The sequence below is a fragment of the Dasypus novemcinctus genome, chromosome 3 (genome assembly GCF_030445035.2).
Source record: "Dasypus novemcinctus isolate mDasNov1 chromosome 3, mDasNov1.1.hap2, whole genome shotgun sequence".
Lineage (NCBI taxonomy): Eukaryota > Metazoa > Chordata > Mammalia > Cingulata > Dasypodidae > Dasypus > Dasypus novemcinctus.
In genome coordinates, this window is record NC_080675.1 from 153,435,044 (window position 1) to 153,448,017 (window position 12,974).

The window sequence follows — 12,974 nt, forward strand, 5'->3', positions numbered from 1 at the left end:
TAACCAAGAATTTCTAGAATTCTATGAATCTGGAAAGCTAATCCTCTAAGTTAGGGGTTCTTAACTAATCTTTTTTGTTCCATGGACCCCTGTGCAAGTCAAGTGAAAACCATGAACCCCTTACTAAGTCCACGCTATAATGTGTATTATAAAATAAATACATCACACCTGCACCAACATGGCCCAACAAGAATGATGTTTTTTGAACTTCAATTCAAGTTCACAGACCCCCAGTTAAGACCCCTGCTCTAAGGACTGGTAGTGCAAAAGGACATGGAAGGGAGGCAGATGTGGCTCAAGCAGTTGGTGCCCACCTGCCACATTGGGGTGGGGGTGGGGTTCCTGGGCTCAGTTCCTAGGGCCTTCTAAAGAAGATGAGCACACAATAAACAGAGAGAGCAGACAGTGAGTCCAAAAATCAGGGGGCAGGGAGAGCAGGGGTGTAAATAAATAAATCTCAAAGAAAAAAGGCATGGGTATTGAGATAAGCTGGTATCTTAAATTGGGAAAGCATAATTTACATCTGAGATGAGCTGATAAATATACTTTTTAAAAAAATTTATTTTACTTATTCCCTGCCCCCCATTGTCTGCTCTCTGTGTCCATTTGCTGTGTGTTCTTCTGTGTCTGCTTGTTCATTCTCATTAGGCAGCTCCCGGAACCAAACCAGGGTACCCTTTGGCGTGGGAGCAAGGTGATCATTCTCTTGCGCCACCTCAGCTCCCCAAACGTCTCTTATTGTCCTGTGTCTCTTTTTGTTGCGTCATCTTACTGTACCAGCTCTCTGCGTGGGCCAGCACTCCTGCACAGGGGGCACTCCTGTGCGGGGCAGTACCCTACACAGGCCAGCACTCTGTGCAGGCCAGCACTCCACTTGAGCCAGTTCGCCACACGGGCCAGCTTGCCTTCACCAGGAGGCCCCGAGCATCAGACTCTGGACCTCCTATATGGCAGACAGGAGTCCAATTGCCTGAGCCATATCCGCTTCCCTAGATATACTTTTGGTCAATAACTTAGTGGAAGATCTAATTTGTAGTTTAAGCTCTGAAAAAAAGGTGTTGAGTTCTGCTATTTTATATGAGACAGCTGGTGAAAGACATTCCCAGGCTTCCAGGGCCACAGAGCCTACTATTCAAGGCTAAATGGCTGCTAGCAGGATTAGGCAATATAGTGGTATCTCTCAATACAGATGTCATGAACTGTTGATCTGAGGACATGTTTTTTTGACATGCATAGAATTTTAACATTTTAAATTTTATTTTTTTTAAGATTTTATTTATTTCTCTCCCCTCCCCCAGTTATCTGCTCTCTATGTCCATTTGCTGTGTTCTTCTGCGTCCACTTGCATTGTCAGGCAGCACTGAGAAAGTGCATCTCTTTTTTGTTGCGTTATCTTGCTGTGTCAGCTCTCCGTGTGTGTGGCACCACTCCTGGGCGGGCTGGGCTGCAATTTTCTCACACGGGGCAGCTCTCCTTGTGGGGCACATTCCTTGCATGTAGGGCACACCTACACAGGGGTGCCCCTGCATGACAGGGCACTCCTTGCACATGGCAGCACTGCATGTGGGCCAGCTCACCACATGGGTCATGAGGCCCTGGGTATCGAACCCTGGACCCTCCATATGGTAGGCGGATGCTCTATCAATTGAGCCACGTCCACTTCCCACATTTTAAATTTTAATTGTCAATTCTAAAAACCAGAGATTTTTTTCATGCGAAAACCCAAATTTCTGGCTTTTTAAGATAATCAGAAATTTTCACAAAACTGACATCACATTTCTGAAGGAACTGAGTAGCACCTACACCTTACATAGGAATGTGCTCCCAGTTTGCCATGATTCCCAAAAGGGCCATTTCACTTGCTGCCCTGATGGTCCTGGGGTAATTGTTTTACAAGCATAGGCTCTAGAATCATAAACTTTTCCAAGTTTTTCCTCCACAACTTAGGAATTAATGGTGCTTACTAGTGGAAGTTAGCCAAGTAGATAATAATAGAATTTATAGAACTGGATACAGTAGATAATTAGCAAATTTGTCACTATTATTATTATTAAGCTGGGAAACAGAATGGTACTGGGGGGGGGAGGAGAGCATTGGCCTTGAAATCAGAAGACATAGATTTGAGACCAAGTTTCTTCACTTAGAAGACATGTAACTTTACATAAATTACTTAGATTTTTAGCTTCAGTTTCCTCATTTGTAGAAGGTGGAAATAAAACTATCTTCCCTACCTACCGTACAGTAATGTAGTGAAAATAAACACATAAAAAGGATTATAAAAATGGAAAATTCCAGATTTAAATAATAGATGAAGAAATCACCAATAGGGAATATCACTCTTAACTAGCTAGTAGGCAGGCTTTAAATAAACTGAATAGAACAGAGAAATACACCAGACTGAAGGAAGGGAAAATACTTAATGGTACTCTAGGACTGCATGAAGCCTCAAAGACAGACTCTTTGGGGACCAGACTTAGAAAAAAGGGATAGGGGACTAGAGCAAGAATCAGCTAAGGTGACTAAAAGGTAGAAGTGAACACTTGCTCAAGCGAGGGACCTGTAGAAGATTACGAAACTATTTAGAAGGCCCTGTAACCCCATCAGACTTGGCAACAAGATTGGCTCATACCTGTATCTGGCTAGAGTCAAGGTATTGTTTCTGCCTCTAACCTGGACCAGGCTGCATGGGATCAATTTCCAAGAGGGGAATTTAATCTTGCTTTTTTTTTTTTTTTTAATATATTCCCATTGAGAGTCTAAGAAGGCCAAAATAAACAAACCAAAAAATGCCACTTTCCTGCTTCTTTAAGATACTTTTCACTTACTGAAAGAGGTTGAAGAAAAACAAGAAAATTAATACCTATTATTGATGAAGGTGCAGAAACTCACCTTCTCACTCCCTAATGGAAAGCATGGTAACTGGCACTATTTGCTAGAATAACAGAAGTACATTATGGTGCTTGTCCAAACTGCTATCCATGGAATGGACAGTCCTCAGTATCTTGTTACCTCCCTGGCCATAGTGTTGAAGCAAGAGTCAGTCCCTTGGCAGGTCAATGGCCAACAGTCTGGTTAGAAAAGATAGACTGGGGCAATTAGATTCATCTCTCAGGAGTTTGCAATCAGGACACAGAGATTGAACCAGATAGGTGTTTTGAGTTAAGCTAGGGACTGAGGTTGCCATTTGGGGCCAAGTGCAAAGTGATTAAGCAGAGAATTCTTGTTTGCAATGAAGTGGATGAAGCAGAAAAGGGGAGTGGAAAAGAAATCCAAAAACCTTAAGGGAAAAAATGAAGAGCTTCTTCAATTCTGGTCCACCATCTATTTTTTTTTTTAGATATAGCCACATTTCACTGGCCACTCTGTATCATTACAATAAAACCTTTTTTTACTTTAGCTAGTGAATGTCTGTTCCTTGCAACCAAAGGGCCTAGTCTAGAACAGAAATGGGTGATAAAAAACAGAGGGGAAACCAACAAATCCTTGGAGAAACTGATATTTCTGGTTGTGGATGATATGTAAAGACAATCCTTAGAATATTATATACCACATGTACATATTACAAGCAAAGTATTTCATTGCTTGTCCTACCCACAGCCCCTTCCAGAGAACGTGTCAAGAATCCCTGAAAAGAAAATATTAGAAAACTCAGACTACTGTCCTTGCCAGCAAGGCAAATGGACTAGCAATGGACATCTGACAAGCCCAGCCAAACTACATTAAAACAATAGGTGAAAAAGTCACCTAAAAAGACAAATAGCCTTTCCTGGTAAACAGGTCATAATACACACAGAATGGCCATATTAGGCATTATACAAAATGTGTAAGTAATATATACTGTTGAGATAGAAGACAGTAATATGTACTGTCGAGACAGAGTAGACATTTAAAAAATAAAACAGAGATACAGAGTCTAGGCAGCATTTAAGTGACAGAAAGCAGCTCCCGGCTTAGAAATTTTGGTTTACGTGAGGCCTATGTTTTCTTTCTTTGTTTTTCAAAGTCTGGAAATTGAAACAACACTTTTTTTTTTTTCTTGAGTGCTGAGTTGAGGAAATTTCTGCTTCTTATATTCAAAGGTGAAAACTGGAACAAAAAGTTTATAGTAAAAGTAAAAAAAGCAAAAGTATGGGGGGGTTGGGGAGACAATTTCATATAATGATAAGCCTACAAAAGAATGTACATACTAGCATGTATATAACAAATTTATTTAAAAATAAGGAAAAGCTGGTAACCCCAATATTCAAAGATCTGTTAAGTAAACCATTATTCATTTAAACATGCAATACTGTGCATCCTCTAAAAGCTGTAGAAAAATACAAGCATCCCTTTCTACCCAAACTCATGCTTCCTGGGGCTTAGAAACCAAATAGATTCAGATTCCAAGGGATACTTGTATTCAAAGACATGGAAGGATACTCATGATACATGAAGTAAAAAAAAGGTTGCAGGGAAAAGGACTTTGGCCCAGTGGTTAGGGCGTCCATCTACCATATGGGAGGTCCGCGGTTCAAACCCCGGACCTCCTTGACCCGTGTGGAGCTGGCCATGCGCAGTGCTGATGTGCACAAGGAGTGCCGTGCTACGCAAGGTGTCCCCCGCGTGGGGGAGCCCCACGCACAAGGAGTGCGCCCGTGAGGAAAGCCGCCCAGCGTGAAAAGAGCGAGCAGCCTGCCCAGGAATGGTGCCGCCCACACTTCCCGTGCCACTGACGACAACAGAAGCGGACAAAGAAACAAGACACAGCAAATAGACACCAAGAACAGACAACCAGGGGAGGGGGGGGAAATTAAATAAATAAATAAATCTTTAAAAAAAAAAAAAAAGGTTGCAAACAGTATAAATTGTATTTTTTGTTAAAAATACCTCGCTCCCATAATATATTTGTATATATGCATGAAAGTGAGACTGTTTCCATGCTGTATGCAATTTTTTCTTGTCTTTTTGTGGTTCTCAACCATGATCTGATTTCCTGTAAGCAATAAAACTCTTTAAAAAAATCAAAGATTTTCTTTCAGTCCTATAAGGTGGAATTTGGATAACCATGTTCTGCTCTACTGTACAACTGACAGACACTGTGATTTAAAAAGATTACAAATGGTACAGCCACTGTAGAAAACAGTTTGGCAGTTCCTCAAAATGTTAAACAAAGGGGAGTGGGTGTAGCTCAGTGATTGAGCTCCTGCTTTCCATATACAAGGTCCCAGGTTCAATCCCTGGTACCTCCTTAACAAACAAACAAACAAACAAATAAATATTTAATTGCTTCCTCCTCCCTGCTCCTGGAAGGTATATACTCCTCCTAGCATTTCTTATCTTGGGTTAGAATTTATCTTAAATATAAATTTAAAAATAAAGAAGTTAAACAAAGAGTTACATGCCCCAGCAATTCCTCTCCTAGGCAAATACCCAAAATAATTGAAAATAGAGACTTCACAGACATCTGAACACCAACGGTTCACAGAAGTATCATTCACAATATTCAAAAGGTAGAAACCACCAAAAGTCCATCAACAGATGAACGGATAAACAAAATGTATATAAACAGGTAAGCGGACTTGGCCCAGTGGTTAGGGTGTCCGTCTACCACATGGGAGGTCCACAGTTGAAACCCCGGGCCTTCTTGACCCGTGTGGAGCTGGCCCATGCGCAGTGCTGATGCGCACAAGGAGTGCCGTGCCGCAAGGAGTGCGCAAGGAGAGCCCCACGCGCAAGGAGTGCGCCCTGTAAGGAGAGCTGCCCAGAGCGAAAGAAAGTGCAGCCTGCCTAAGAATAGCGGCGCCCACACGGAGAGCTGACACAACAAGATGACTCAACAAAAGAGACACAGATTCCCGTGCAGCTCACAACAACAGAAGCGGACAAAGAAGACACAGCAAATAGACACAGAGAAGAGACAACCGGGGTGGGAGGAGGGAGAGAAATAAAATAAATTTAAAAATTAAAAAATGTATATAAACACAATGGATTATTATTGAGTCCTAAAAAGGAAAGAAATTCTGATACATGCTATAAGATGAATGAACCTTATGAAAATATGCTGACACAAAAAGACACTCGAGGGAACTATTTAGAATAGGCAAATTCATAGAAACAAAGTAGATTACAGGTTACCAAGGGACCAAGGGGAGAGGGGAATGGAAAACTATAGTTTAATGGGTACAGAGTTTCTGTTTGGAGTGATGGAAAACTTTTGGAAATAGATGGTGATAGCTGTGCCAACACTGTGAATGTAATTAATGCACTGAATTGCACACTTAAAGTGGTTAAAACAGTACATTTTATGTTATATATGTATCTTACCGTAATAAAGTTAAAGAAAAAATTATAGAAAGTGGAAAAAAGCAAGCAGTTTAAATGCTTGGATTCTTCAGAGAGGAAAAAAGAAAGGGTGAATTGAGATGATCTGAGTGATAAAAGAAGAGGTCTGGGGGCTTTATACCACACAAGAGGCCCTACTGCCCAATTTAACAAGCAGCCCGGCCAGTTTCTTTACCTTCTTCCCCTTCAGTCAACATAGTCATTCGGTTTTTCCATTATACCATTCATTCTAATTCCTCAGGTGTGGTCTGTCCTCCATCATACTCTGTTTAACTGCAATTCAAGTTCCAGTTTCTTCAGAAAGCAGTTTTTCTTTTTTTAAAAAATGTATCTCTCCCCTTCCCCACCCCCACCCCCAGTTGTCTGCTCTCTGTGTCCATTCACTATGTTCTTCTGTGTCCACTTATATTCTTGTCAGCGGCATCAGGAATCTGTGTCTCTTTTTGTTGTGTCATCTTGCTGCGTCAGCTCTCCATGTGTGTGGCACCATTCCAGGGCAGGCTGCACTTTTTTCATGCTGGGCAGCTCTCCTTACGGAGTGCACTCATTGCACGTGGGGCTCCCCTAAGTGGGGGACACCCCTGCGTGGCATGGCACTCCTGCGCGCATCAGCATTGCACATAAGCCAGCTCATCACACGGGTCGGGAGGCCCTGGGTTTGAACCCTGGACCTCCCATGTGGTAGGCAGACGCTCCATCTGTTGAGCCAAATCCACTTCCCCAGAAAGCAGTTTCTGACTATTCTAGTCAACAGTTATTTCTCCCTTCCTTGAAAACAGGTACATTTTCAAATTCAGAGATCTACTTAAAAAAAGAATCATTCAAAATTTATAAGCTTGTAGACAGTGCATTCAAATGTCAAACCAATAACTCCAGAGCATTAAAAAGGCAATTCACAACCAGTGAAATCACATAAGATCAAAATGTAATCAATGTGTATGATGTGACCTCTTAAAATAGTATGCCTGAAAAGATTCTTGAATACTCACTTCCACAAAGATATCTTGAACATAAATTTGAAACAAAAAGATAAAATGGCAGTTTAAAAAAAGCAGAAATTAAATTAGTGTTACGTTTGATAAGCCTAGACATGGTACTGTGGCAGATAGTCCAGGCTGGATCACTCATTCCCAGCCACTTCAACTACTTCTCACTTCCTTTTCTCTACGTTAAATGCTGGAAAGCTAGACACTCCATCTCTCAGCCTTCTTGAAACAATGAGTGGCCAGTAGCACTTTGGCCAAAGAGATATAGGCAAAAGTCCCCCAGGGAGAGCGTTTCTTCATGTTTTGCCCTTCCACTTGCCTTCAACATGGATGTAATGCCTGGAGAAGCAGCAGCTACTTTGCAACCATAAGAATGAAAGCAGTTTTGAAAGAAATGAAAGGTAAGAAGCCTGGGTCCTTACTGACACTGGTTTTGACAATCCCAGTTTGCCCACCTCCAGAATTCTTTTTGAGAAAATAAACCCCTATTCATTAAAGTCATGATACAGTGGGTTTGTAGTTCTGTGCTTGAAGGCATTTCTGATATAGTTAGCATAGAACTCAGAAGAATGTTCTCAACTATCTTTCCTCTCTAACATATATGTGGGATAGAACACATTCTCTTCATTAATAATTACTCACTACAGCTATGATTCTCAACTTTGTAGGCATCAGAATGCAAAGCGGGGCAGAGAAGATAGTGGCCTCCAACCTTGGTGATTACAAAAACAATGATCTCCTTGTATGTACATGTGAAAGGTCAGTCAATCTGGCCCCTCCATAAATGCAATGAAGACTTTTTTGTTCTGACATTGAACAAGTAAGAGAACCTTCTATCCCAAGTTGCTCTTTCTTTCAAGGTCAATTCTTTTCCATTTAATTCTCTCTTAAGTAGTTACTATGAAATCAATTACTGAAATAATTAATAAACTTCTCACAACTTACATCCCAATAATCGCTCTATAAAAAAAGAACCAGTGTATTGATCCTACCATACAAAAACCAAATTTCTGTTTTGAAGGCATTTATACTTATAGAGTCTATTATTACAGTTATCATTGTTATAAAAACCCTAGTGCTCTGGAACCTCAGGTATGCACAGATTCTTATTAGAGCTTAGTTTCCAAAAGGGATTATTTAACTTTCACATGATTAATCATTCTCTTTCTATGCATTTTACAAGCCCACTTGTTTTTGGAAGTTCCCTACCGATTCCTACATGTCGGAAATATAGACCATCTTCAAATAGGCATATTTACAGAAATTACCCACAAAAAAAGTATCAAATATGCTGTTTAATTTTGAGTTAAAACAGAATCATTACATATTTGGGAGGAATGAAGGGAAACAGGAGATCTTCGTTATACACAATTACATTTAGCTCTTGCCTTTCCAAAGTTAACTAAAATTCATCATCAGTGAAGGGATTAAAAAGTGTGGATGAAAGTCATATGGCACTAAGAAAATGACAAGGATCTTACTGACAATAAACTTATCAATCTGAATCCCTGCAACTAAATATGCAAGATATTGGTTATTGTTCTCATTCTGATGAATTTTGTTTTTAAAGGTCAACCTAATTCCAAGACCAGGATCTTCTAAAACACTCCAAAATATCTAAATCCTCTCACAATGCACAAGACCATTACTAGCAGTCTAGGATAGTTAAGTCCATCAAAATCTACAGAAAAATCACGAAAGCAATTCTCTTCATTAAATTAAATAAAGAAGAAAATAAAATAAGATCGAAGAAAAGCTCCCCAAAACTTGTTGCAGTAGACTTAGCATTCAATTTATCTTTTCATGTAGTTCTCACTTAAGTTCGCAAAGAACAATCACTCTTCCAAACAGGTCTTTCATTCACTGCCTGACTGACAAAGTTACTTTACTGTCCACAAAGTCATGACTCCCATCTAATGCTCTGGGGTTCAGTGAAGTTCACTCTAAGACCACAGATTACAAAGTTTTGTGTTTGGCCAATGTGTCAGCGTAGAAGTCAGGGAAAACCATGCCCAGTACTAGAGAACAAAATTCTGTTGAGGATTTCTATTCAAAGGATAGCAGATAAAGAATATCCATGGGCACTGTTCATTTGAAAAATTAAAATATATTTAATAGCTATAAAATATCATAAGTTAGGTTTTTTCATTTTTTCATTACATTAGCAGTTTCTTTGGTAAAAATTATTGCTTAATTAACTTAGATTTTTAAATGAGGAGTTAAGGTGTAGGCTTACGCCTTCCTCAACAAAAGGTGTCTCAAGAGGAGTTTTTTAAAATGTTAAGAGATATGTGTAGGTATGCCTGTTACAATATTATGGAAACAAATTTAAAATTTCTTCGGCTCCTCTAGACAAATGCATTTTTATTACTAGAAATTAAAACAAGCCCAAGAAAATGTAAAGCAACATTACCATACTTGGTGCCTCCAAGTTTAGGTATATTGAAGAACTTATGTGAACTGTCATTTAATGTTTCAATAAGGTACTCAAAGGCTCTTCCTGAAAAAACAAAGACAAAACAACTTTCATTAAACACAGCTACAAAGTATTTTATCCAAAGTGAAAATACTTGGAAACCAGTTTTGTCCAATATAATTTTCTGCAATGGTGGAAATACTCTATATCTGCAGTGTCAAATAAGGTAGCCATTAGCCACAAGGCAACATTTGAAATGGGCAAGAGGAACAGAGGAACTTTTAAATTTTATTTAATTGATTGAAATTTAATTAAATAGACACAGGTGGTTAGTGGCTACCATATTGCACAGTACAGCTCCAAACTATGACTCGTGTCAAGTAAAAACTGGTAAGATAATTAACTCTTCCCTGAAACAGGGTTAACAAAGAATGCCTATAAAGGGACAATAATGACTTAAGTGATGTACAGGCATATTTTGAGAATACATATTCTTAAAACTGAGTAAGTACAAATAGAACAATTTGAAAACTTCACAATTATTTTAGAGAGGTCAATTTTTTTTAAAGAATCAAGAGCATTCAACACAAAATTAAAAACACAAAAAAGAAAAAAGCTTGGATAAGACCTTGGTTAAGTCTTAAGACTAAAGGTAAGAAGTCAACAAAATATCTGGGTAAATTAGGAGATTTTCCCTAAAATAGACATCTGGTTTTGCACAAACTGAAGCCGTGGGAAAGATCCAAGGGTCTCATCTGAACGTACCCCAGCTCCTAACATTTTGGGGGGATGTGAAGGGGAGGGCAATCTTGAAGGAAAAGCTTCAAATATTTTGTGCAGACTCACTGCGGTGGGTGGGCAGGACCCTCAACATTATTAGGAGCCTTCGTCCGGGATAGGACAAGAGAAGCACAGCCCACCTTCGGATGCAGTGTTTTGTTTTGTTGTTTTTATAGAGGGAGACGAGTAGGAGGTGGACTAGGGGAGGAGACCTAGAACTGCCTTCCAGGTCCGAGAATTAGCTGACCAGTGCTCGGCCTTGACCGCCCCTCACTCTGTGCCCTGAGGGGAGAAAGGGAGGGGCTCGAGTCAGGACAGCAGGATAAACAGGCGGCTTGCGACCCAAGAGAAGAGATACTGGTCTCTACCCTTAACGTTCACAAATGCGGGGCGCGGAGGTGAAGATGCTGGGCCTCCTCCCGACCCCGGTGCTGAGGAGCGCCGAGGAGTCGCTGGCAGGCAGCAGTGCCGCCGGGCTGAGGAGGGCGCGCGTCAAGGCCAGCGTCCTGGTGCGGTTGCGCTGGCGGGCAAAGGCGGAGAGGCCCGGCTGCTACGGCCTCAGTGCCGAGTGAGGCCCTGCCAACAGGCCCTGAGGGGTCCACGACCCGAGCTCGGAGGGTCCCAGGCACCAACCGAGCGACTAGAGGCTACGGAAGCAAAGAATCCTATACCCGGGCAACCAGCGTCTCCGGCTGCCAAACCCAAGTCCGCGGCTCGAAACTGACCTGCACTTGGGGCGTCCATCGCCGGAGACCATATTATCCCTGCGGGGAGGGGGCCGCGGGGGAAGGCAGGGGAGGCGGGCGGGGAACAGGGGGCGGAAGACAAGCAGACTGGCAGGAAGGAAGGAAGGAAGCTAGCTCGCGCAAACACCGCGAGAGCCACAAAGCCAGCCCGTGCTCAGCGCCCGCGAGATTTGCTGCCCAACTCACGCGATATCTTTGGACGTGGAAACAAAGAGAAGGGGGAGGAGCTAGCCGGAAGATGATTCCGTTTGCAATCGCCGCTATTCCCGCGAGCGGGCCGCTAGAGAGGAAGTAGTATTGGCACAGCTAGCTTGGCCCAAAGAGCGATCCGTTACTCAGTTATCGCCTCAAGTGTACCGTCGAGGTTCTGAGGTTGAGCGAAGTACGGGTGCCCGCGAGTGTCTCCGGGGGTTCGGAATGGGAACTTAGAAGAAATGGGAAAGGAAAGCCGCTTTCCCTTCACCTTAAAGGTTTACGTGACCCTGTCATATATGTGTAGCTCATACGCGTGTTCTCAGGAGAGACTGGCTGGATTGATCTGTCCCGTATCATGCGGTCCACTAGTTGTTGAATGGATTGGTTTTTCCTTACACTCCGGTAGTTTCTGCCTTTCCGGTTCTACTAACTCCGTCCCAACAACAGTTAATCATGTTTAAGTTTTCCCCATCCTAAAAATACTTCCCACCGTCTCAAGTCCTCGAGTCCCATGCTCTCTACCTGCCGGCTCATCCCCAGTTAGCAACCAAATTTCTATGAAGAGTTGCACTCGCTCTTCCCCTCTCCCTCATCCTGCTCCAGTCTGGCTTCCACCCCAGAAATGCTTCTGACCAAGGTCAACCATAACTTCTCTTGCTAACCTCACATTTTGAGTCTTTACGCTACTTGCTCTCTTACCCTTTATATTGAGAAATACTTTTACATCAGCTGTTGTTACCCCAGGCTCTACTTTTGTATTCTTCCTGGATTTAGGGGCGCTCTATCTCTGGTTTCTCTTCCTCTTGCTTTCCAGGGCTCTGACGTTGCATCTCCTTTTGGTCTCCATTTTCCCTGGCCGGTCACCCTCTCCTTTGACTTCAGTTATTAGTTATATGCTGGTGCTTCCCAGGCTAACTGTAACCCAAACCCATCTCCTAAACTCAAGAGTGTTGATCTTAGTACACTTTGGACGCCTCCACATCCCACAGATACCGCACACTAAAAATCTCCAAAATTGAACTCAACATTTTTTCCCCCACACCTACTATTCCTTTTGTATTACCTGTATCAGTGAATGGCACGGCCATTCATCAAGTTGCTCAAGCCAGAAATCTACACATCATGCCCAACTACACCTTCTTCATTTAATCATTGACCCAAGCCCTGCCAATTCAAACCCCTCTATTAATTCATTTTCCTCAGCATTCCCTCTCCCACTACCCAGGTCTAGATTTAAGCATTTCCTGTGGGGATAATTGTGATAACTTTCACCTCATAATGACCCTAGAACAAGAGTATTATCTCCATTTTCTCTATGTGGAAATTGAAACTCAGAGGGGTTAATTTACCCTACACTACTCAGCTACCAGGTGACTGAGTCAGGATTTGAACTCAGTTCTTTTTTTAACATGTTTTTAAATTTATTTTTAAAAGATACATAGCTCACACAAAATGTTACACTAAAAAAATATAGGAGGTTCCCATATATACCATTCCCCACAACCCCCATTTTTCCCACATCAAAAACTT

The 12,974-nt window shown here is 41.7% G+C and overlaps 1 protein-coding gene across 1 annotated transcript in view; it reads right to left on the bottom strand.

Annotated features, from left to right (window-relative positions):
- Positions 1-11,433, bottom strand: part of IREB2 (iron responsive element binding protein 2) — a 76,239-nt gene extending 64,806 nt beyond the window's left edge. The window contains exons 1-2 of the mRNA XM_058294592.1: positions 11,229-11,433; positions 9,721-9,807 (exon numbers count right to left, since the gene is read on the bottom strand). Of these exons, the coding sequence (XP_058150575.1) occupies positions 9,721-9,807; positions 11,229-11,247 (106 nt within the window). The 5' untranslated portion in view covers positions 11,248-11,433. The remainder of the gene's footprint in view (positions 1-9,720; positions 9,808-11,228) is intronic.
- Between the last annotated feature and the right edge of the window lie 1,541 nt (positions 11,434-12,974).